This window comes from Acyrthosiphon pisum, chromosome A1, assembly GCF_005508785.2.
Source record: "Acyrthosiphon pisum isolate AL4f chromosome A1, pea_aphid_22Mar2018_4r6ur, whole genome shotgun sequence".
NCBI classification, from domain to species: Eukaryota; Metazoa; Arthropoda; class Insecta; order Hemiptera; family Aphididae; genus Acyrthosiphon; species Acyrthosiphon pisum.
Window position 1 is genome coordinate 85,050,628 of NC_042494.1, and position 21,543 is coordinate 85,072,170.

The window sequence follows — 21,543 nt, forward strand, 5'->3', positions numbered from 1 at the left end:
TACTACAATGGTAATAGGTAAGCATAATATTGTAAATTAAATTATTCAGTTATAACATGTTTTAAATTTAATTGTGGTAACAAATTTTGTGTTTTAATGCCTATTTAATAGGGTGTTACCACTGGGTATCTTCCCTAATCTCATTATTTATATCATTCTTACTTGTCATATATCAAACCTACTTATTATACTAAGAACATGTATAGATTGTAGATTTCTTCAAATAATAATAATAAAAAAAAAAATGCCTATTAAAATGTTACTTCAATTTGTATATGATGTTGTCCGTCCATCGTGTACACAAATTCTTGTTATGTATACTGACCAAATGAAATAATAATCTTTAAGTAAAATTACGTAAGTAATATAATTTTATTAAGTATACTGGTATGTAGTATGTTATGTAATTTGTTAGCGGTGACCTGCTGCCATTAGTAGAAGTAATATTTTTTAAATCTGCAAGATGTATTACTTTTTAATATGATATATCAAAATTAGACATAGAAGTTAAAACAAGAAGGTACAAATCCAGATTCAGATGTATCAATTATTAGATTGAGAAAAAATAGTCAATAAATGATTAAACTGTTTTCGTTTTAACTCTTAATTTATTAATTATTATTCGAAAACGTGTCGCAGGTATAAGGGCCTGTTTCACATTAATAGTTTAAACCTCGGTTACGCCGAAGCCACTTATTTTACTGGCCGAATTCGGTGGCTTAACGATTGTAATACGGTCATATACTTATATGACGTATAATATGACTCTCGCGGGCTTTACGACCAAATCGTTTCGATCAGATGCACCAACCATACGCGTAACTGAAAATTTCATCCGCTGCTCGTGGCTAGCCTGCGAGCACCGCTACAGTGTTACGGCAGCACGACGTACATTCAACTGACTACAACAGCGGTCGTGTCCGTAGGTTTCGAAAGTGAACGCCGTGCTTTTTTAGCATGGTTATGCGTACGTCTGTATGATATCAGTACCGGAATTGAGAATTATTGCACGACGCCACGACGTCGTATCACCTCGACCACTTCTCACTGCGTCTCTGCCAGACGGTCTATAACGATATTACGTCTCTGCCGTCCACCACTCTCCCCTCCCGCACTGTCTACTCTGTTTTGTGGTTATTGCCAGCAGTGCGAGAATTCAGAAAATCGCATTATTAATCTATTGTTGCATGTTCCGGATCGCGGACGTCGGACCAAAGTCTAACCTCGATCACCGGATGTCACCGTGGATGATAGTTTCCGACGAAACCGAGTTAGCTTGACGTGAGTAAAAGGGTATGATGAACACGTTAATATTATTTCGTATACCTAGTGATAATTTAGTGGCGCTCGCCATGTGGTTTATCGACTACCTACCTACGATTACCCGGTGACCGGTGTACCTGTACATAAGGTTGTAATATGGCCTTATGCCAACGACTTTTGGTTTGAAATAGATGTAAGTATTTCACCGAAATTGTCACTTACTTTTGAGACTTAAATGTTGGAAATCTGGTTAAATATGATCAGACGCGTTTCGTAGTTTCCAAATAAACCAATGCTGATTTAATTGCACAACAATATAGTATAAGTAAGAATTTAAAAAAAAAAAAATATTTAATAACACTTGAATAAGACAATGCCCAACTATTTAACCAAAAAATATATGGTGTTTGGATAAATTTACACGAGCATAAGAAATAAAAACGTATCACAGCTATCGTTTTGACGCCTTTTTCAAATTTTACCTTCATTTTCTTATGTAGGTATGATACATTTATAAGTATCGGAAAACCACAAATAAATGTTATTTGCATTTAATATAATATGTTGTATAACGTCGTTTAGTGTAGGTATTTATTTTCTCTGGGAAAATTAAGGTCATACTTTATGTACTCAAATATTATTTTATATTTTTATTTTTTTTAAGTTCTTTTACAACTTAATTTTTCAGGTAACTATGTCATCGTATCGTACTACTAAAACTAGTTCACATAACTCACGGCCACCCAGCACAAGTACCCCTACAATATTGAAAAAACGTAACGCACAGTTGAATAATGTACCAAAACAAAAAGTACAATTCAATCTTGTTGACAACTTGAAATCACTGCTTATTAGTTTTGATCAAAATAATGATAAAGAAAAACTTAAATACAATAACCTTATATGTGATATAAGAGATGCTGGTATTGAAATTAAGGTTAGTATTTCTTTTTCATTATTTAAAATAAATAAGTTTTGGTAATTCTCTTAATTCTAATAATTACAATAAATATTCTATATTTTATTATAAAACTTGAAAATATCTACAATCTTTAACATTTTTAAACTAGTTAGGTTTAAATCTGTCAAGAAGTTCCATCACTGGATGGATTCTTCTCTCAAGCCTCCAACCCTTCAACTCCCACAGCGCTTGTACTCATTGTAAAAAAATAAATTTACAGATTGTATAATAAATTAATGTAACACAAAAAAAAACTAGTTAGGTAAGTCAGTTCTTTTAAAAAAAACTTTGGTCTTAAAAATAAAAATACATCTACATTATTAGAACATGTAAAAGTGACGTACCTAACATGATACCTCCTCTTTGCATTCCACTAACTAAGTTGTGAGTTACTTGGATTATCATGGAGCTTTTCATTTTATCTTTGTTTTTAAATAATCCGGAGAAACTACCTAGGCATACAAATTAGATTTTTAATAGCTCAATTCAAAATGTATTTCATATTTACTTAATGACTAAGTTTCTCCGTTAGGAGTCCTCTACACACTACTATTTTCATATCATTATTTTATAAATTAGGCTTATTGTTCAGCTCTGATAGTTGCGTAAAAAAAAATATGCATTAAATAAGTTTTAAACTTACAATTCAGAAATTGCTATAGTTACATATTTGTTCTATATGAGATTAAACTATTATATTTTTGTTTAAAATAATTATTTTAAATTTTAAGTACCTAAGCTAATTTTTTAAATATTTTTGTAAGCCTTTAAAACTGTATAAATCGATTGAATCAACTATTAAATTAACAAACTACTTCCAATGGAAGTCTTCCATATATTTTATTCTCATGTACCAATAACTGCATAACTTAAATAACTAGCTTCCAGTTACAGGTTTTTGATAATAATGTATAAATGAATTTTTTAATTACAGTTAAAATTGTTTGTATTACCTATAACTTTTAAATCAAAATAATCTATCACATTTTTAAAGTGGATAAACTGGTTGAATTCCGTCTGATATAAATCAATAATATTATTTTATTTAAATGTATCTGCAGTCATAGTGCATAATTGTATTGTAATTTTTATTTTTAATAAAATCGAGCAAAATATTAGACAATTATAATTTATAATAAATAATAATAATAGGTAATAATAATATGAATCAACTAAATTCTTTTAAATAGATGAAACCTCATTCATGATCATTTTCGGAAGTTTTTGTAATCAAAAACTGATTTACAACCTAACTTGTAATATTTTTATCTGATTCATCAAAGATGAATCTATTACAGATTACACCCATGCCCAAGACTTTGTCCCAAATGAATAGTAGCTGTCTGATGCATATGAACTTGGTCAAGTATAATGGGGGTAAAGAAAACAACACAGGTCAAGATTATACAACATTAACAATTACCTAAGGGAGAGCCTTTTGGTGCATAATCAGGTGAGAATTAAAAGGTAAAACTGGTATGCACAATCATTGAGAGAATTCTAAGCTCTACAAGAATTGAAGGAAAAATAAACATTTGGGTTGTATAATCCAAACAAAAATAATGACCTTAATTAAAAGAGCTTAACCTCTCATAGTGCAAGTGAAAAAACTTTTTGTCAATTTTTATCTGTTCATAAATCACAACTAAATATTCATTATAATTACTCGTTACAGTTGTACAGGATAGAAAAAAAGAAGTATTAATACAAAAAAAATCATAGTAGATGCTAACCCAAATCTTTTTTAAAACTAATCTAATAAATGTTGTTAAAACTGGTTGGAAATTTATAATTTTTATTCAATAGAGTATGCATTTAAATATTTTACAGGATTCAGAACTTGTTGCACTATTGAAGGATGCAAGAAACTGTGTTAATATTTTAAATGAAAATCTTACGCTTTTTGTTAAAGTTATATTGGTAAGAACATTTAACTATTAAATTTTAAGGTAACCATTAATGTTACGTTTTTATTAGATTTTAAAATGGATGAACAGAAATTATGAAGTAGTCAATGAATACCGTGGATTTCTACTTGATGTTTGCACTGCGCACAACTATCATACAAAATTTGCAATAGAACAACTTGTAACATGTTTTTCTCATGGTAAATATAAACTGTGAGGTTAAATAATTACCATATATTATTATTTTCTTCTACTGTTTTCACAGTGGACACTACTGTTTTTGATCGTGTCAATGGTATGCCTAGTGAAGAAGAAGAAAGAGGATTTCAAAATGTCCACAAGACTCTTGAAGCTCTTTTAAAAGTCATTCCATTGTAAGAAATATAAAATAGATAAATAAATATATTATATGCATGCATTTTTAATCTGAAATATTTTTTTTAGAGCAAAGGACTTATTAATGACAGCTCTTAGGAAAAAGTTTCCTTACAAAAAAAGTAGTGTCGAATCCCATCTGCATTATATACACAATTTATTAGTTATAACTGAATATGAAAAATCTTTGAGAAAACAAATTCTTAGTCTTATTGTTAGCAAGTAAGTTGTAACATAAATTTGAAACTTAAATGTTTAAAAATGCATGAAAAAATATCTGTTTAGGCTAGTGGAAATTGATGTTCATATACCAAGAGAAGAATTAGATAGGCTTGAATCTAATGTAAATGTTGGAATCGAAGACATATTCCCTATGGATGTTGATGGGGAATGTATGCAAGTAGATCCTGATAAATTAGAAGCAGAAAGTTTTTCGCATACACTAGATGTTTGTCTAAGGAGGCTATTTGTGTATATGAAAACTACTTGTCATGATCCCGATGGTGGTTTATTGTAAGTATGATCATAATAATTAACATTCCTCGATTATTATATTGTAAATCTATTATTCATTAATCAACTAAATATGTATATATTTTTTTTTTATTCAGGTGGAATGATACTAAATTATTATACCACGACTTGTTATCAGTATTTGAAAGTGAAATTCTTCCAACATATAACAGTAGTCATATTCAATATGTTATATATTATTTTCTTAGTTTTAAAACAACATTAGCAGAGAATTTCAGCAATTGGCTGTGGAAAAAATGTTGTGATGTGTCATCATCATCAACTATACGACAGGCCGCAGCTGGTTATTTAGCTAGTTTTCTTTGCAGGGCACCATTCATATTGAATACGTAATATAAATTGATTACTTTGACATTTAACGAGCAACAGTTATAATTGTTATTATATTTGTTTCAGTGTTCTTAAAAATACACTTTTTGAAATGTCTACATGGTGTAATAGCTATATAAATAGAGTAGATAAATTGGTTAAAGTAGTAAATGAAGATTTGTTAAGATGGCATGCAGTGTTTTATTCAATGTGCCAATCATTATTCTACATTATTTCTTTTAGACATCATGATCTGATGGATAGCAAACGAAGTAATTAATTACACAATTTTATGGAAATTGCTTTAATGTTTATATATATAACTGTTATTGGATGTATTATATATATATATATTTATATTATATTTTTCTTATTACAGATCTAAAATTTATGGAAAATTTAAATCTATCTAAAATAGTCACTAGTAGATTAAGTCCATTACGTTTATGTTGTTCAACAGTAGTCAATCGTTTTGCACACATTACTAAAACTTATCAGTTAACTTATTGTTATGCGGTAATGGATGGTCACATCAGAATCACTGACCAATCAATCAAGGATGAATGGCTGTATTCTTTCTTTCCATTTGATTTTTATGTTCTCCCAAGGTGAGGAATACTACTTATTAGATTATAGTATTTTATTATTGAGACTTATCTATCTGCATATCATTATATTGGATTAGATATTGTTTATTAATTAATAATTACTGAAAAACTAAATGGCATGGTAGGATGTGATTAAATTGAATTTTGCTATCCAAAAATGAAATATTTAACATCATTAAAACTTAAAAGCGCTTGGTTTTTGTTGACCAATAATTTTAACTTTCAAGTGGTAAAACTAAAATATTTTCAAATGTACATGATATAAATGAAAAATAATAATGGCTTTATACTCTATTCAGTTTAAGAATTAATTGCCTGTCTGACAGATGAAAATGTTTCAATACTATATAGAAGCATATCTATTCCCACTACTTACAATGTGTCGGTCTCAGCTACCTATGCTCAACAGCCCATCATTTATCCGAAATGATTAGTGTGCAATCATTGTCGACTTTGGTATTAAGGGGGTCAAGCTTATTTGGTAGGCGGGAAACTAGCCATTCTTAAACTGAATAGTACATATAAATATATTTCGATAAAATTATTATAAAAATATTGTGTTTGATTTTTGAAAAGTCATTTTAATATTTATTTATTTTTTAAATATATATTTACTCTATATTAAGAGGGCTGGACCGTGATTCACTTTCGATTGAAAACAACTCACGACTTTCACTACGCCCAATATAATGTTCCGATATTAATTTTTAAAGCAGATTTGAATTTTTCACTAAATTATCTATGCTTTGACAATTTTATTTTTCTGATTTTTTTTTTTTTTTTACTTAAAAATTTACTAACAAAAATAGTAAAAATATTCATAATTAAAATTTAAATACATTGAGATAAAATATTAAAAATGTACAACAGTTAAATTTAGAAGAGAATTCAAATCTGCTTCCAAAATTTAAATGGTAACATCCTACCGAGCTTATTGATTGAAGCATTGGGAGTATTTAAAAAAAAAAAACTGTTTGTAATTGAATAAAGTAATATGTAGTGACTTGTGCATGCACGTAGGTAAAATGATAGACGTACATATCTTTTCACTATGATGCCCCTACACAATGTGATCGGTACTACGAATTACACACACTAATGTTAATTTACTTTCAACACATTCACAAGACCCATATAAACGAAAATATAAAATGCCTAGTTTTCACTCCTTAGGGCCAGTTGTACCATCTCTGATTAAAGTTAACCAGAGTTTAATCAGCCGAATTTGCCTGGTTAAATATCTGTTATCAGCTGATTAAGTCTAACCGTAGACAGTACAACTGGCCCTTTGAATGTCAGACCCCTTAAGAGGATGTCAGCGCACTATTTTTTTCTCTCTGGCACACGCGACGCGCAACATAGATAAAACTAATTTACACAGAATCATTTTTCTGTTTTTAAGTTATCTTAGAGTAAAATCACCCATTATAAAAAAGATAGAGCATAATATTTTTGAGAGAATGACATCGATTTGTCTAAATTCTATCTCAAAACAATTTAAATTTACAAAAAATTTTTATTTATTTTGAAAGTCGAATACAAATAAAAATGAAATATAAAATCGATGTCATTCCCTCAAAATTATTATTCTCTATCTTTTTTGTAATGGGTGATTTTACTCTAAGATAACTTAAAAACTTAAATTATTCTACATAAATGTGTTTTGTCTATGTTGCATGTAAGCCAGAGAGAATGTATTTTTACTTATCAATCAAAAAATTGGGTTAAAAGTAATTTGGAAATGTTAATTTATCTACATAAAAACTTTAAAAAGAGATATTTTATTTAATTCCTGATTTTTTCCCCAAAATTATTAATAAATAAGTAAAAATATTTAATATTAAATACCTTTAATGTCTCTAAAATGTAATATTTATATGGTTGTTATTATTTTTAGGTCAAAAGATTTTATAATGCCTGATTTGTATAGACATTTTGAAGATGATATCAATAAGCATGTTAATATTGATGACGAGGAAGACAAAGAATCATCATTGCCTATTGATACCATGGATATCAGCCCAAGTATGTTATCTACAAGTTCACCGGCAAAAACTGATTGGCTCGGACAGCTAGTGAATCAACATCAATAATCTGCATTGATTGTGTTGTGTTTGTTATTTTTCGTGTCTACTAATAAATTATTTATACTTAAATAGTTTTTTAATTTCAATTCCATTTTCGTTAACTGCTTTCTAGAAATTATTATAATATTAACAATAATATTTATTAAATAAACGTTGAAGTTATAAAGTACAGTAAGATACTAATACCATAAAAATCATAGATTATATTTATAGATACAAATCACATCAAGATGAATAATAAATACATAATATTATATTAAAACTTATAACAATTTTCTTATTAATTATGCATATAAAGATATTTAGATATTTAAAATATTTAGTCTGCTAGAGATCGGCGCGTTTGTTGTAGTGCGTGTAATCTGCGTGAAATAAAATCACAATTATCATTCTCCTGAACAATTACAAAAATGTAATTTACAACATCTGTACACTATGCCATCGTTATGATGATAGGTTTACAAACTTAATAAGTTAGAAGGCTATCACAAATTGGACATAAGACTAATAAAGCAAATCAATAAGTATGATTTTTATTACATGAAGCTAAAAACTTATTAATATATTATGTAAAAAGTTCTATATTTTGAAATGTTGAACAATTCTCTGAAAGAGTGGAAGGAAGCAGAATTAAATATCACTCAAAAGATGAGTATCATCAACTGAGCCATGAAATAGAATAAAAATAAAAATAATATAGAGAAAAGATATCTAGAACTCAAGAAGTGAGTGCATTAGGCTGATATACTTGGGCCACCGGGAGAGCGCTACTCATTGGCGCATCCAAATGACGGAACTCCATGTTCTCGTACCCAAATTTCTCCCACTTTACCGCCTAGTTAGTGGCCACCGACGGTGGCGGCGGCCAGTGTACGGGCAGATTTACTGGTGGGAATGTGCGAGATTGGACGAGTTTTAGTTGTCGCCCATTAGCGGTCTCTCGGTGGCCCAAGTATAGTCATGATCAATTGCCTACTATTTAAGCCAGCCGGTGATAACTTATAATTTAAATTTAGTAGTATACATTTTTTAATATTTTAAGTCTACATTTTATCAAAAACATGTTGAAATGTTTAATTTACCTTAAGTCTTAACCTAACTTAGGGTTTGTGACAATTTTAGAAATATTGATTGGGGATATGATCAGAAAAGGAAAGTGATTATGAAAAAATTACTCCTAGTTCATAAATAGAACTTCTATTTAGTCTTGGTAAGGGATGGTAATTAAAAAGAATAGGGTTTTTGCTGCATTTAAATATAATTCAATAGCATTTATCATAATCAACAATAAATTTAAGACAATTATGAAGACCGCAAACACTTAAATTATTCAATTAATTTTGTTAATGGTAGCAGTCATCCTGAGAATGAATAGCATGAAATGATTTTAAGTTTGGCAAATAGACTAAAGTTTGATTTTCTTAAAAGATTCTATTAAACACCAACTGAGAAATATTACTTAGCTAGTTTTAAATTTATTGACTTAAGAATGATTTAGTGAAAGGCCAAAGAACGTTGTGGTGAAAGTGTTACTACATTGCTACTACTTTTCATGAATCATAAATTGTTGTATAAGAATGCTAAACTAGAAAGTACAAACTACGAAGGAGATCCAGTCCACTCCTAAAGAAAAGCGCCAGAGGCCATGACGTCTTGACTTTTCACAACTGGGGTGGTTTTTGATCTGAGAAAAATTACCACCGCCAAGGTTTTGCAATTTTTTCTTATAATAATTGGTCAGTGATCACATGAGATTTATATAATATTAACATAATATCCCTTGGACTATTATAATATTAAGTAAGTTGTGGTATTAACATATTAGCGTCTAGCGATCATATACAATAGTACCTATATTCTTCAGATAATTTTATTTCTGTGGTCATTATATTTTGTCTGACAATATTTTTATTGAGATTCAAACACTTTTTTATCTATTTGTCCATCAGCCATCAGGATATCGTGTGTCACGAACAATTATACGTTTTTGAGTTCTTGCATATTATATTAGGCAGAGGTGGAACTCTAATTTTTAGCGACACAATTATTTTATTATGTTCATGTCTTTAAATCATATTATATAGCCGTAAGGCTGGACAAGTTAATAATAATTTTTAAATAAGATAAGTTACTTAACTTATCTTATTTAACTTAACTATTAGGACACTTAAAATTAACTCAAGTTAAGTTATTTTTTTTTAATACCTATATAAATAAGTAGGTAGCTAATAATATAGTTTAAAATAATAAAAAAGTAAATGTTTATGCAATCGAGAATAATTGTAATACGCCTATATATTTATTATTTAATTATTTATAAATTAACGTAACTTCGATGCGATTAAAATTAACTCATTTTTATTATGTTTATATCAATAAAAATCAGTTAGATTTTAAAAAGTTAAAATTAACTTAACTAATTAAATGTTTAACTCGCTTATGCACAGGCTTGCATATGGCTTGCAACGTGACAAATCATGCATGATCCAACTGATTCAAGCCTAAAATTCCGTGTCCTAGCTGGTTTGCAAGCATGTGGGAAAAACAAAATTGCTTGTATTTCACCGCATGCGGGCAATGCATTGCGTGCAGAACAGCAAGATAAGCATCGATATGCTAGCGCCCCTAGCATTAGCTAGGGGCGCTAGGGCACTACCAATCCCGAATTGAGGGGGGCACGGTCCGGGGCTCATTGATTTTGGGGGCCCATCTTTATCCCCAAAATATATTTTTTTTAAGGCGTCCAATAGTCAAAAAAAATATATTGTAGGAAGGTAGGTAGGTAAATTATTATTAATAATTATAAAATAAAATTGTTCTCAATTTTATATCAGGAAAAATTATTATAAATAATGAACTATATGTTTGCAACAATTTTGTTTTTTTTTTTTGAGGATTTTAGATTACCGATTTAACTATATAAGTAAAGAAAAAGGTGGTTATTAGAAAAAATTATTTAGCTCTTGTAAATTAGGTATTTCACTATTTCAGTTAAAATTATTAATACATATTAAATTAAATTTTAGAGGACCATAGTTAAGGGGCCTCGCCATCGCATTGATTTAAAGAGAATCATTTAGGCAATTTCTAATCTCGTTGTCGCCACCCGAGATCTATGTGTTAGTGTTAGCCGTAAATGATTATTAGTGTGTATGGCGTCCATGCGGGTCAATTGTAGCGGTACGAAGGGCTCTAACACGCACTCGCATGCACATGTCAGAAAGTAATATTGTGATTATGAAAAAATGTTTATTTTTCACTCAAACACACGATTCTAATTTCAACAATTCGTCGCAATGATTAACTCGATTTGCATTCTGACAAAATATTCTTTTTTTCCACAACATCTCATCGGTCGAGGTACATTTTTAAAATTGTATTTAATTAATTAAATATTTAAGTTGGAAATTCTGAATTTTTCTGAATTTTTTTGAATTTTTTACAATTTTTATTGCGTTTTAAATTACAAAAATTAAAAATGTGGCTCGACCGTTGCCTTGTATATATTACGGACAACCCGAATATTTTTTCAAAATAAAAATCGTGATAATTGTCGGCACGTATCGTTGGAATTAGAGACAGTAGTTTTTGACAAAAAAAGATGTGGTAGTGAGACCCCTTAATAACCTAGTGAACCAAAATTTATCATTTGGCTGTCAAAATGTTCAGAAAAAAAGCTTTGCCAGAATCCATCAAAAAATATTGTGGTTATCATTTGAAAAAATAAAGTCAATTTTATTATTGGTACAGCTGCGTGTATAAAAATATTATAAAAAAAATTGCCTGTTAAAAATAAAGAAAAACGTCTTTTTTTATTTTAACGAAATTCCATAACATCGAATTTCGATCCATAAATTTTAAGACAAAACCCGCATACAATGACATAATATACACCCTGTATATACTATATTTTTTGTTTAATAAAAAATTATACAATAATATAAAGTCTTAATGATACAATTATTTTGAAGTTAAAGTTGAAAGGGTCCCGCCCCATTAAGTGTATGGTGTTCCGGGGCCCAATTGATCCTTAATCCGGGCTTGGGCACTACGTTAGATTAGGAAAGTAACCTTAGGATTTAGTTACCATAGTCTGATACGGTCGTCAGAGAAGAAAAATGTATATTGAAATCAAAATAAACCGTGACAGATGACATTATAACATTATTCAATATTGAAACATGTTTTTAAAACCCACCGTCATGTAGGTGAATAGGTACTAAATAAATGACACAAGTGCATAGGCGAAAATAGGGGGGGGGCTTTAGGGGCTAAGCCCCCCAAAAAATGTCCATAGCCCTCCCAAACATTTCCAACATTTTGTTTTAAGCTTATTCAATATTATCAAAGTAAGGCCCTATTAGCCCTATTAGCCCCCCCAAATCTCAAACGCTATTTGCGCCTATGCACAAGTGGCAAGTGCGTCAAAATCGACATCATAGGCCTACCGGCTACCACCTAGTTGAATACATGGTGATTTACCAAGGGCCCACCTTATTTAGTCATTGAATTTCTAATTTTTGAAATTTTTAAAAATATTTAAGGACCACATTTTAAAATACTTAAAACTTCTAAAACGTTTAAGGAATATCCTGTAACAAATACATACGATACAGTTATAGAGATGTTACGAACCATAATATTTAAGGTCGAACTGAACTTTTCTCTAATTTAATGAACCTGAACAGATCCGAACCTACACACTTTTAATCGAACTCTTCAAACATTTTATTGAACTCGTACCGAACATTAAAAAAGTCAAAATTGGACATTATTTTATTTAATATTTATTATTATGATTTAGCCACCATACCACAGAATTATTGACTAAAGATTTTAGATTAGTGATACCTAATAGAAAGTAAAAACCTTATAGGACTAACTTTTATTTTTATTTCTTTGGTTCGATTATCGAACCGAACTTTTAGGTATTTGGTTCGGTTTGGTTCGAAAATCGGACAGTTCTCGTAATATCTCTATAGATACAAGCTTCTTAATTTTTGAAAAAATTAACGTATTTTTTAACTTGAAGACTTTAATAATACTGTCCTTAACAATAGGTTTAAATAATATGGGACCTATGATGAATTAAAAACTGAAGTAATTACTAATTACCTATTGTTTTTCAATTTGTAAAATTACCTGATATGATATTATACACGAGTATAATGAATTTATGAATTATATTGATATATTAAATCATGGCATTAGAATCTCCAGGTGGGAACGTTCCATTTATTTGAATAATTATTTACAAGTTTCTATTGTACTCTTAGTTTTTTTTCATTCTTATAATTCCATATTGCATTATGATTTACAATACTTTGTTTTTGAAATTTACCCGGGACCCAAGACGATTTAACGTTTGAAGTTGGCACCGGAAAGTCTGTAACCTTAAAAATGTTTCAAACACTCGAACGGTAAAGCCAAAACGCACATGGGTTTCGTCAATTTCGCAGAACAATTTTAAAATTTAACATACCTATCTATTACACATTATAATACAAATAATTACTATCCATACAACTGTAGGATTTGATAGATCTTAGATCTGGAATCTGGAATCTGGATAGTGGATGCCGCGGCTATAAAAATATAAAGGCGCATGATAATATTTTATATTTTTATCTCTCTTCCCGTCAACCACGAGATAGTATCTATTCTGGAATCTCGATTATTATTGATAACCGAAAAACGTAATTCGTAAATACGTAATATTAATTGTATAATAGATTATAAATTATAATTAATATTTTAATTTATAATATTATCTACTATTTTTTTATACAAACGAGCTGCCCTCAACTTACAAGTTGATCACGTTCCATGTTTGGGAGTAGGCGATCGTCAATCGTCATCAATAAATTTCATACCTATTGACGATACTAATGCGTTTTTCTCACGTATAAATTGATTGGGAAAATCAAAGCGGCCAGAGGGTCCTTTCAGGATTCCGGTGGGTTTTATATTTCATACGAATAACTGTCGTTGGTTCGGTTTCTATCGGACATCAGACCAATCACGGAGAAAATAAATACAATTTATTATGTGGTAATCTGATTCGTAAGTATAAACGTTTACCTTACGGTTTTTATTAAATTTTTCAGAACCCCTGTTCTTAGAACACGACGAGAACAGCAGTTTTAGATATTATACACAACCGCTGTTCAAATCAAATATTTTAATTACCAAGCAAGTAAAACATATTTTTAAATGATAGCAACTTGCTTGAAAATTAAAATATCATTAAAATCCTCCTAGTCTACTTAAATAATAATCTTACCTACCTTTATATATTAAAACAGGTAAAATTACAGTAATTTTAAAAATAATAAAATTTAGTATATTGTACGTTTGTAAGACGAAGACAACACACGCTAATGTAGCAACCTCTGAATACACTACACTGCACTAAGATTTCAACAATTCATTAGTAAATAACTCATCGAAAAATATTATCCACCATCAATAGTTAATGTTATGCTTAAGTAGGTACCTAAAGAACAATACTTAAACATATTTTCAAATTCTCTATATATTCATTCATAGTATCATAATATTTCATAAAAAGGTATATACATGTATATTTCAATAAATATATTAATTACATAGGTACTCTTTAAGTAAAGAAATTGTAAGGTACTCATAAACTACATTAAAATAAAATTGTAATTTACATCTTTTTTTGATTTTAGTTCCAAATGTCATCTTTCCGGGCTCGAAAAAGTGGCATTCACACTTTGAATAGTTCTATAAGCTCACCTTCCATTTTAAAAAAATGTGGGCAGCAATCATTAAATAATGTGCCTGGTCGAAAAGTGTGTTTTGATTTATTCAATAATTTGAAATTATTACTCATCAATTATGACAGCAGTAATAAAGATGATCAAATAGAGTATAACAATCTAATTTGTGACATTAGAGATTTGGCTACAGAAATTAATGTAAGTTGAGCGAACAATATAAAAAATATATGTTATGAAAGTATATAGGTACCTAGTATATTATTTTAATATTTTATTGTATTTAATAGTTATTTAATTACTTTTATATTTAAACCTTTAGGAAAAATATATTTTATAATATACATTACCATGAATTATGTGAAGTATTATCGTGTTAATTAAATAAAACAATACAATTTAATGAACTTTAAATAGGTACCTACTTGTCAGCCATTATCAAAAAATAAAAATAAAGTGTATAATGAAATAATTTACAGGATAATGAACTCATCAAGTTATTGAAAGATGCCAGAAATTGTGTGAATATTCTAAATGAAAATCTTACACTTTTTGTAAAAGTTATATTGGTAAGAGTTTTAAATTACCTATTACCTATATCAAGGAAAAGTATCAACTATGTACATTTTTTTTTATCAGATTTTAAAATGGATGAACAGAAGTGATGATGTAGTCAAGGAATATCAATTATTTTTACTCAATGTTTGTACTGCATACAGCTATCATACACAATTCGCAATAGAACAACTCGTGGCATGTTTTTCTCATGGTAATGCCAAAACTGACATGAAATATGAAAAATATTAGTTATCTATATTCTATATTCTTTGAACATTTTATAGTGGACAGTACTGTTTATGATCGTGTCAATGGTATGCCATCTCAAGAAGAAGAAAGAGGATTTAAAAATGTCCATGTGACTCTTGAAGCTCTCTTGAAAGTCATTCCACTGTAAGAAATCTAAATAAACACATTTATAAAACATAATTATTAATTTGTAATTTTAAACACTTTCTTTAGAGCGAAAGATTTATTAATATCAGCTCTTAAAAAAAAGTTCCCATACAAGACAAATATTTCTTACTCCCATCTTCATTACATACACAATTTACTTTACATTTCTGAGTATGAACCATCCTTAAGAAAAAATATTCTCTGTCTCATTATAAACAAGTGAGTTAAGCAAAAGAATTTGAATCTTTAACATTTAAATTTTGCAAAATATCTATATTATTTTTGCAGATTAGTAGAAATTGATGTTCATATACCCAAAGACGCACTAGACCGATTGGAATCAAATATTAATAATGAAATTGAAGACATATTTCCAATGGATGTAGATGATGGGGGCTGCATGAAAGTTTGTCCTAATAAAATTGAAGAGGAAAATTTTTCAGATACATTGGATATTTGTCTCAAAAGATTATTTAATTATATGAAAACTACTTGTCATAGTTCTGATGGTATTTTATTGTAAGTATAATTTAGATTGACTATAAAATAATTTATGTTTCAACTGGCTGCATATTTTTTTTTAATATTGTTTGCAATAATTATTTGCATTTATGTACTTTTCAGATGGGACAATACTAAATCATTATATCATGATTTGTTATCAATATTTGAAAGTGAAATTCTTCCAACATACAACAGTAGTCATATTCAATATGTAATTTACTATTTTCTTAGTTTTAAAACTACTCTAGCAGAAAATTTTAGTAATTGGTTGTTAAAAAAATGTTGTGATGTATCATCTTCATCTACTCTGCGACAAGCAGCAGCTGGTTATTTAGCTAGTTTTCTTTGCAGGGCACCATTTATTACAAATAAGTAATACATTGTGAAATATATTAAACAATACTGAATACTAAAATGTGTATATATCATTTTTAGCATGCTGAAGAATACTCTTTTTGAAATGTCTGTGTGGTGTAATAAATATATTAATAGTGTAGATAAATCTGTTAAAGTAGTAGATGAAGAGTTATTAAGATGGCATTCTGTATTTTATTCAATGTGTCAAGCATTATTTTATATAATTTCTTTCAGACATCAAGATCTAATGGATAATAAACGAAGTAAGTTTTGATCTTTTCCGAAGTAGTAGAATAATTCTATACGTCATAAGTATCCCTAAACATACTTGTATCTAGTAGGAATTTATAGGTTCAGACCCTCTACCCCTTTTCTTCAAGTGGTATTGCAAACTGAAGGGAGAGTTGCGTTAACTTTTCCTTTACCACATTATTTTATTGCAAACAAGCATTACAAAAATATACCTTGAGTTAATTGAACTTGACATACAGAAGTTATATACATTTTCATTGAACAACAATTAATATTCATGATTAGCCTGACATATCATACCAAGCTTTGGATTTATTTTATGCATACTGTTCTAATTTCATAGTCCGATGCTTTTTTTCTGGTCGACTAGTTGGCCACCAGTCTCATTCTGAAATCCTCTTTGCAAGCTGGCCGATCTAAATTTCCATGCTGAATTTGCTGTGTTTATTGACCCACTCAAGTTGCTAAATGGAAGAGTTCAGATAGCGTGACCCTCTTCTAAGTTCTGAATAGTTCCAAGGGTATTGAGGATGGCCTTCCTATTCACTGCTGGGTTGACCAAACCTAGACCAACCTGGTCCTCAAAATCTCAGACCACAGATTAGGTTAAGTAAATCCATGATGACCTCTGATCGGGTGACAGCCAAACAATGCATATCGTCTAATTACTGTTCGCCCCAGTACGAGTAGTGGACATTTTGTTTTTTGTTTTCGATACAAAAATATGTGCTAAGAACTAAAAAAAAACCAATAAATAAATATAGAATCTAAATTTTTACTTATAAATTAATTTTACATTATTTAATATCCATAGTATTCCATACTACGAGTAAAACAATTACAAATATTTTTATACTCTTAGATTATGAGATTGATTATGAGTTTATACTTATATATTTGTTTCATTATCTGTACACTTTATTATATACTTTTCAATAAATAACAATGATGATATTATTTTTTTCAGATCTTAGATTTATGGAAAATTTAAATTTGTCTAATATAGTTACATGTAGATTAAGTCCACTGCGTCTATGTTGTTCAAAAGTAGTCGATCGTTTTGCACTTATTACAAAAACATATCAATTGACTTATTGCTATGTGGTAATGGATGGTCACATAAGAGTCACTGATCAATCGATCAAGGATGAATGGTTATACTCTTACTTTCCATTTGATCCATATGTTCTTCCTCGGTGAGTGATATTCTTTATTTATTAATACATAATAATAAAACAAAATTAGTTATGTTACTTTATCTGTTAATTAAAATATTTTAATTATTACCGAAAATGTGTATACCATAGTATATTTCATCCTAAGTAAAATTACATACATTTATGTTATGTTTAACATAATATTAATGCTCCTTCTGTTATTAAAAATCAATTTTAAACCTAATTATTAAACTTTAAATATTTGTTGTTTTTAATTCTTTCACAACCAAAACAATATTATTGTATTTGAAATAAATCATAACAATTTTATTTCTGTAAACCATTTATAAAGTATTAAGCAGTCAATTTTTCAATAAATATATAAATTAATCATTTTTATTAATTATTAGCTGATCCTGTGCACTTTGTTGTCCGTTAAAAATGCCAACTCTATATAAATAATATGCTTTATTTTATAACTAACTGATCCCGTGCACTTCGTTTCCCTGCAACTAATAATTATTATTATAATAGCTTCAAAACCCATGACAGCCATTTATAAACAAAAATTTCCATCGGAAATCTCAAAATTCCTGTTTGAGTACCTTCCGGGGTTGGTCCTTTCCCTTTTTAAATTAGCCTATCTTCCGAAAAGAGGTATAATCTATCTATGTATGTAAAAATATTTGATCCTGTTCACTTCGTTGCCCATTAAAATTGCCAACTCTATATGAATAATATGTTTTACATAATAATTATCACCATGGCAACCATTTATATACAAAACATTCCATCGGAAATTTCAAAATAATATATAATTGGTTGCCATGGTAATACGGAGACACACATACATTCATTTTTATATATAGAGATATAACAGCAACCATGGCAACCAATTATTAACAAAAATGTCCATTGGAAATCTCAAAATCAATGTTTTAGCACCTCCTGGGGTTGGTCCTCTCCCTATTTGAGTTAGCCTATCTTTTGCCCAGAGATCTTATCTATCTGTATATATAAAAATATCTGATCCCGTGCACTTCGTTGCCCATTAAAATTGACTGCTCTATATGAATAATATGTTTTACATATTACCGTGTCAACTGTTTATATACAAAAAATTTCATCAGAAATCTCAAAATAATATATTTTATGGTTGCCATGGTAATATGGACACATAAGAAGACAGACATACATTAACTTATATATATATATAGATTATTAAACATTGTGACATAATTATATTAAACTATTAAAGTATGTCCTATAATAGGTAGTAATTGTTGTTTACATTATTTTTAGATCAAAGAATATGATTATACCAGATTTATACAGAGACATCGATAGTATAAAAAGTTCTAAAGGAGGAGATATGTATATCGACAAAATCCCTTCATCGCTTCCAGATAACATGGATATTAGTCCGAGTATGGTATTATCTCCTTCACCTGCCAAAACGGATTGGTTAGGACAGTTTGCTTATGGAAATAACACACATACATTGTTTTGATGATATATACTATTGTTCAAAAGAATAATTTATTTTGTTATTATCTCAGTAATATAATATATGTAATATGTATATTATTTTTTTTATGTATGTGTCAAAAGTACATAGTGCCTTTATAAGGAAATTTAGTGGATTTTAATAAATTAATGCAAAATTTTTTAATTTTTTAATAAACAATTACAGACTGCATAATAATTAATATCTAATTATAGTTTACTGTGGAAATCTAATTAATATATTGGGGGTGATTCACGTGCTCCTTGTACGTCTTGCAGCAAAAACACTGATCTAAACTATTCAAATTAGGTAAACAAAATGGTGATAAAAAAAATCTGTTTCAAGATACTACGTTAAAATATGCATGAAGTTTTATATTTTGCAGATTTCTAAGTGTTTCTAAGTAGCTTAATTTACATACTAATTTAGGATGCATAATTCTAGGTCTAAATATAAAATTTAAAAAGGTGGTCAAGTGGGAAGTGGCGTATCCAGGGGAGGGGGTTAGAATGGTTGTTGGGCGGAGGCAGGAGACGTTGTGTCATCCTAGTACACTTGTACAAATAATCTAATGCAGTGTTTCTCAAACTGTGGTACGCGTACCCCTTGGGGGTACTCCAAATTTTTTAAGGGGTACAAGCCTGGCCATCAAACATTTAAAGTTTAAATTAAAATATACTCTGTTCAAAATGAGATCGGACCTCGGCGGCGACCTGATATTATATTGTTACAAGTTTACAACAGCAGTTTTAGAAATATTAAGAATACATAGGCACGTTTTTTTATAAGCATTTATAGTTCAAATTTTGACGAAATTCATCAAATTGAAAATTTACAAATTATTTAGTAGTTAAAAATTTATACAATGTTCAACTTTAGGATAACCTAACCAAATGATTAAAAACTTAAAACCCGGTTCCACGTAAATAGTTAATTCTGTAGGTAACCAAAAATTCTAAAAATTATATAAGCCACAGTTTTTTTTATAGTTATTTTAAGTAAAAATTGTCAAAATTACAAATTAAATAACCCAGTGTTTCAAGGGCGGATCCAGAGTTAGGAAATTGTAGGTCGGGACATTTCAAGGGGCCACTTATTAAAACCAGATACCTAAGAAATCTTTACTTGTGTACTAGGTATAATGTATATAAAACAAAAAAATTCATCTATACTGTATGTGTGTTTATTCGAGGGTCCAAGTGTCCAACTACCCAAGATCTGAAAAGAGGCCAATTTGATCATCAAATATTAACTGTGGGTCAAGCGTCAGCTGACCTCCTGAACCTCCTGAACTATAGTCCGGGCAGTGGCGTAACTGGATAAAAAACTAGGGGGGGGGCAATATAATTTATTCACCATAATCAAAACCCTGACCCCTACATTGATTTAGTCTTAAAGCTTATGTTATGGTTTAGGAACAAATTGAAGGTAACAGGTTAAATATTATTAGGTACCTAGAGAGGTCATTAATAAAAGGTGCTATAAGTAATTTAAAAAGTAGGTTAGTATAATTAATATTACATACACATATTTTATGTTTGGGGAACAATAAATAATAAATAAATAACCAACAAATAATTTAATTACCTTATTAACAAATAAAAGAAAGAATAGGTTTTATTTTTTTAAATTTTAATGTGAGTTTTCTGTTACCTCCTACTCAAATTTGAAACAAGTTCATCAATTACTTTGTCAAAATCAATTGGCACTTCTCTTTGAATTTGTAATAATGCTAATCCGCTTAAGCGCTCTTGTCCCATGCTAGTTCGTAAGTAACTTTTTAAGCGTTTTAAGCAGGAAAATGTTCTTTCACGTGAGGAAGTATTTGTTGGTATGGTCAAAAATATTTTTTAAATTTTTGTGTAGTTTGTAAATCCTATTTGTATATCACCACATAACAAATATGCTATTTTATTATTGATGTTAAACTCATCATACTTTGTCTTTAACATCCGATTAAACATAGCAAGCTCAATAGTGACTTCGTTAAAATCTAAGTTATATGTTTGACATACTAATTTTATT

General features: G+C 29.2%; 2 protein-coding genes across 2 annotated transcripts; both read left to right on the forward strand.

Moving 5' to 3' along the window:
* Positions 1 to 908: 908 nt before the first annotated feature.
* On the forward strand, positions 909 to 8,113 carry LOC100162813 (RNA polymerase I-specific transcription initiation factor RRN3). Its single transcript, XM_001943798.5, has 11 exons — positions 909 to 1,281; positions 1,952 to 2,200; positions 4,055 to 4,144; positions 4,202 to 4,331; positions 4,397 to 4,505; positions 4,576 to 4,728; positions 4,792 to 5,019; positions 5,118 to 5,369; positions 5,437 to 5,621; positions 5,729 to 5,957; positions 7,855 to 8,113. Exons 2-11 carry the CDS (start codon positions 1,958 to 1,960, stop codon positions 8,048 to 8,050), a joined length of 1,815 nt encoding a protein of 604 aa, XP_001943833.1. The 5' UTR covers positions 909 to 1,281; positions 1,952 to 1,957; the 3' UTR covers positions 8,051 to 8,113.
* Positions 8,114 to 13,572: 5,459 nt separating this feature from the next.
* Positions 13,573 to 19,645, forward strand: LOC100164901 (RNA polymerase I-specific transcription initiation factor RRN3). Its single transcript, XM_001943746.5, has 11 exons — positions 13,573 to 14,107; positions 14,740 to 14,988; positions 15,267 to 15,356; positions 15,427 to 15,556; positions 15,630 to 15,738; positions 15,808 to 15,960; positions 16,030 to 16,260; positions 16,366 to 16,617; positions 16,681 to 16,865; positions 17,822 to 18,050; positions 19,314 to 19,645. Exons 2-11 carry the CDS (start codon positions 14,746 to 14,748, stop codon positions 19,519 to 19,521), a joined length of 1,830 nt encoding a protein of 609 aa, XP_001943781.1. The 5' UTR covers positions 13,573 to 14,107; positions 14,740 to 14,745; the 3' UTR covers positions 19,522 to 19,645.
* Positions 19,646 to 21,543: the final 1,898 nt, after the last annotated feature.